Genomic DNA, 3,900 nt, shown 5'->3' on the forward strand with positions numbered 1-3,900 from the left:
GTTGTCCCTGCCCACCCCTTAAGTTAGTGAAAGGGAACAGATGTAGCTAAAAGCCTATATGATGTTCTGATATCATGCAGGCTGTAGTGTAATATAATAAAATATATAACGTATGAAAATATAATAAAACAGAGATTCTTGTATCTGTATAGCCTTACATTAAAAGAAACAACTCTTTAAACCACGTAAGGGCAATCAGAGGAAAATACATTCCTCCTTCCTCTTTTGTTTGCTTGTTTTTGAAATACAACGAAAGGTATCTTGAAAAGGGTTGGCAAAAGAGAAATATGCTAGTTAACTCTGTAGTGAAACGTTCGTATCCTGTCAACTGAAATGTCAGAACTTTCTGAAGAGACTCCATAAATTATTATAATTTTGTTTACTGTGATTTTTTTTCATTTAAAAATTGATCTTACAACAGAAGTTGTCAGGCTCTTCTCACTCCCAACTTCATTCGTGGATGAAGGGGAAATTATGTGAGTGTTTCCTGGGAAAATAAACTTTTCAGGAGGCAGTTGTTGAGCCCAGACAGAAGATGCCATGAAAATAATTTTTGCTGATTTCTGTCTTTGGTTATTTGAACAAATAGGCTTCTTCCAGTTTGCATGCTTCAGAATATGAGCAGATAATGCATGAAGACATAAAATCATTAAAACCCTTACAGATATATATAGGTTTTTAACTAAGACCAAATAATACTACAGTTCAAAAATATGGCAGTCTTTTATATAACAGAATGCTTAGATTGTCTGCTTAATCACCACAGAAACGCATTTTTTCATTAAGCCTTAATAATGTATTAACTGCATTCCCGGTGATGTGACAGCCAAGGCCAAAAAGAAAAAAAAAAATTTCAGTTACAAGTTTTCCCCATGGTTTTCTGCCTTGCCATTCCTTTTGAGAGACGGTTTTGCTTAGTAGCTGCAAAAAATAATTTAAATCCTATTTGATTTGTTTTGTGCTTTAAACTACCTTACGGTGTTCCGAGAGAAGTATGTTTAGTTTGTTTAGCACAGAGGTCCCAAGCTGCACTGTGGAAATCATATGCAGTGCTTCGGGGCTTCCGAAGGCACAGGCTTTCGGTAGGCATTGTACGTGCGCACCGGACCGGTGTACGTGGACACGTTAATGCTGTGTGGGTGCCTCCGAATGAGCAGCGCTGGTAGGTATATACCGTAGCGTTGTCTTTGTAACTTCTCAAATAGGGGAAAAATAAGTAACTTGTTAAGACCAGTTTTTAGAATCACGTCTTGGTAGTTCCGAGTACCTGCCAGTAATTTTTACTTTGTTGGAACTAGGGTATGAACAGAGTTTAGTTAAAAGATAAGCACAGATTGTGAAGGAGTTGTCAAGCACTGGAACAGGCTGCCCAGGGAAGTGGTGGAGTTAGTATCCCTGGAGGTATTTAAAAGATGTGTAGACTTGGTGCTGAGGGACATGGGCTAGCGGTGATTTGGCAGTGCTGGGTTAATGGTTGGGCTCAATGATCTTAAAGATCTTTTCCAACCTAAACAATTCAGTGCTTCTCTATTACTGCTTTGTTACGTCAGAGGGATAGAGAAGGACTTTGGAGACCAGAAAGAAAGTTTAGACCTCAGGCAGTAGAACCTTAATAGAAGACAGAAAAAATATCTTTTGCATCCTCTGAAAGTACGTATGTATGTTCATCTTCTGGAGTTGACCAGCACATTTTCCCCTCAAGATTAAAACTCAAAAAAACCCAGTTTGCAGTTCTGACTTGGAAACATGTCTTTGTTCTGACTTGGAAACATGTCTTTGTTCTGACTTGGAAACATGTCTTTGTTCCTCAGTAGTGAATATGGCTTTTTTTTTTTTTGTATTTTTCTCTTTTGTCTTTGTTCTGACTTGGAAACATGTCTTTGTTCTGACTTGGAAACATGTCTTTGTTCCTCAGTAGTGAATATGGCTTGTTCTTTTTCAGTATGTGTCTATGTCAACAAGCATGGAAATTCTGGACCTCACCTGGATAAGAAGCAGATTCAGCAGCTTCCAGATCACTTTGGGCCAGGTCCTGTCAATGTGGTACTTCAGCAGGCTGTACAGGCTTGTGTGGATTGTGCCTATCAATCCAAAACAGTCTTTGGATTTCTGAAGTCTGGCCATCACGGAGGGGAAATGATAACAGGTATGTGAAGATGCTTCGTTTCTTCATTACGAAGAATTCTTGATTGCAAACTTAAGGTAGGGCAGAAGAACTGAAGCACATGCCATGAGTTTATATCACTTCTGCACAGTCAAAACCAAATACTTGTGAATGCCTTTACTAGGAGAGTATTGGTGGTATGTGATTTATCCCACTCTGTGTCCAGAATGATTTGAACAATTCTTTACATTAGAATTTAGCAACAGCAATGATAAATTACATATAAACAGTACAGTTAGATTCTTACACTAAATAGAGCTCATGTGCCTCGTTTAGCAGCCGTAGCCAAGTATTTCTGAAGTAAACTCAGTACAAGTGAAATATCAGCTTTATTAATTCAAGTCATTCACATAATCTTATGCATATAGAGCATTTGTGTTCTTTATGCCTTAACCAAGTGAGTGAAAAGTTTCAAACTAATCTGTTTAGCTTCCAGGCAAGTGATTCCACATGTTATATTGCTGCTCATTCCCTACCCCCGTTCCCCAGAATTGTAGCAATGTCTTAGGTCAGTGTTCATTCACCTATGTCCCCTATTATAGAATAGGTTTGTTTCTGCTACATATTAATGGCAAGTCTACAGATAAATTATCTCTATATATCAAACTGAATAGCTGCTGCTTGACATTTTTTTCCTTCTAGACTAGGAAATATTCTATATAGCAGTTAGCACATCAATTCATAGTTCCATCAACTAGCGATAAAATGACTTCACGTTACTTTTTTCTCCTTACATTAACACCAGATGTGAATGATGATTAGTGGAATACAGGTTCAATGAAATCCTCATAAAGATGTTGCCATTTAGCAATACTGAAAAAGCAGCACCCCAACCTGCGTGTAGCAGAACTACAGTCAGCCTTGCTTAAGCGTCCTCACGAGCTTGTTCACAAAGTGGATGCTGCTTCTCCGCTGGGTAGAAAAGGTTTAAAGGCCTTGTATATGTCTGGTTTTGAAACCCATATTGCTTTATTTTTTTCAAGTTATATGAAAGTTTATAACATTATTAATTCCTTGCTGTATCAAATTCATACAAGTCAATTTTCTTGAACAAAATGCACTGGGGTGTGCATTGGCGGTGTTCTGTTCGTGATTGTTTATCACAAAGGACTAAATTGTAAGCCCATGGTGTATCTGTACTGTGTAGTTGAAAATAATTATTTCACAGGGGAGAGAGAAATTTCAGAATCTCTGTGTAGTTGTGGTTTCATTACCTTCAAAAATTCTGTACAAAAAGGAATTCCTGGTCTGCACCTGGCTTCACCCCAAGGCTTGTATTCGGGGAAACCACCTCTGTAGCCCTGGATTTGAGGAACTTGGCGGTGTGGACTGCTCCTGAAGGAGAATCCCGGTCCAAGGGATAGCAAACCACAAGACCCCAGTCTCTGGTGTTCTTGAGCTGTTGCCTTCTCATTGGCTTGTCAGACAGGTTGCTGAGAAGTGGGTGAGCAAACACTCTCTGTCATTTTAACAAAAATTTGAGTACGATATATTTTGAGAAGCACAAAATGTGACTTAGATTAATGCAGCACATTACAATCAGCTGTGCATGTGAACAGTAAGGAAGAAGGAGCTTACAGTAGAATAAAATGAGAAATTTCAGAATTAAATCGTGAGAGTGTTTTCTTGTAGAGTTTTTGTTTGAAAATATTTTTGGAGTGTGGTTTGCTGTTCAGGTTGGGGTTTTTTTTTTTGACTAGTGAAAAAGAATATGTTGCAACAGAAAATAAGCAAAG

At 38.2% G+C, this 3,900-nt stretch overlaps 1 protein-coding gene across 1 annotated transcript in view; it reads left to right on the top strand.

Annotated features, from left to right (window-relative positions):
• LOC104494347 (sex comb on midleg-like protein 2) overlaps positions 1-2,146 on the top strand; it is a gene marked incomplete at its 3' end in the record, with an annotated part of 37,246 nt that extends 35,100 nt beyond the window's left edge. Inside the window, exon 8 of the mRNA XM_010137163.1 lies at positions 1,943-2,146. Coding sequence (XP_010135465.1) covers positions 1,943-2,146 — 204 coding nt within the window. The remainder of the gene's footprint in view (positions 1-1,942) is intronic.
• Between the last annotated feature and the right edge of the window lie 1,754 nt (positions 2,147-3,900).

Source organism: Buceros rhinoceros, unplaced genomic scaffold (assembly GCF_000710305.1).
Source record: "Buceros rhinoceros silvestris isolate BGI_N320 unplaced genomic scaffold, ASM71030v1 scaffold14045, whole genome shotgun sequence".
NCBI classification, from domain to species: domain Eukaryota; kingdom Metazoa; phylum Chordata; class Aves; order Bucerotiformes; family Bucerotidae; genus Buceros; species Buceros rhinoceros.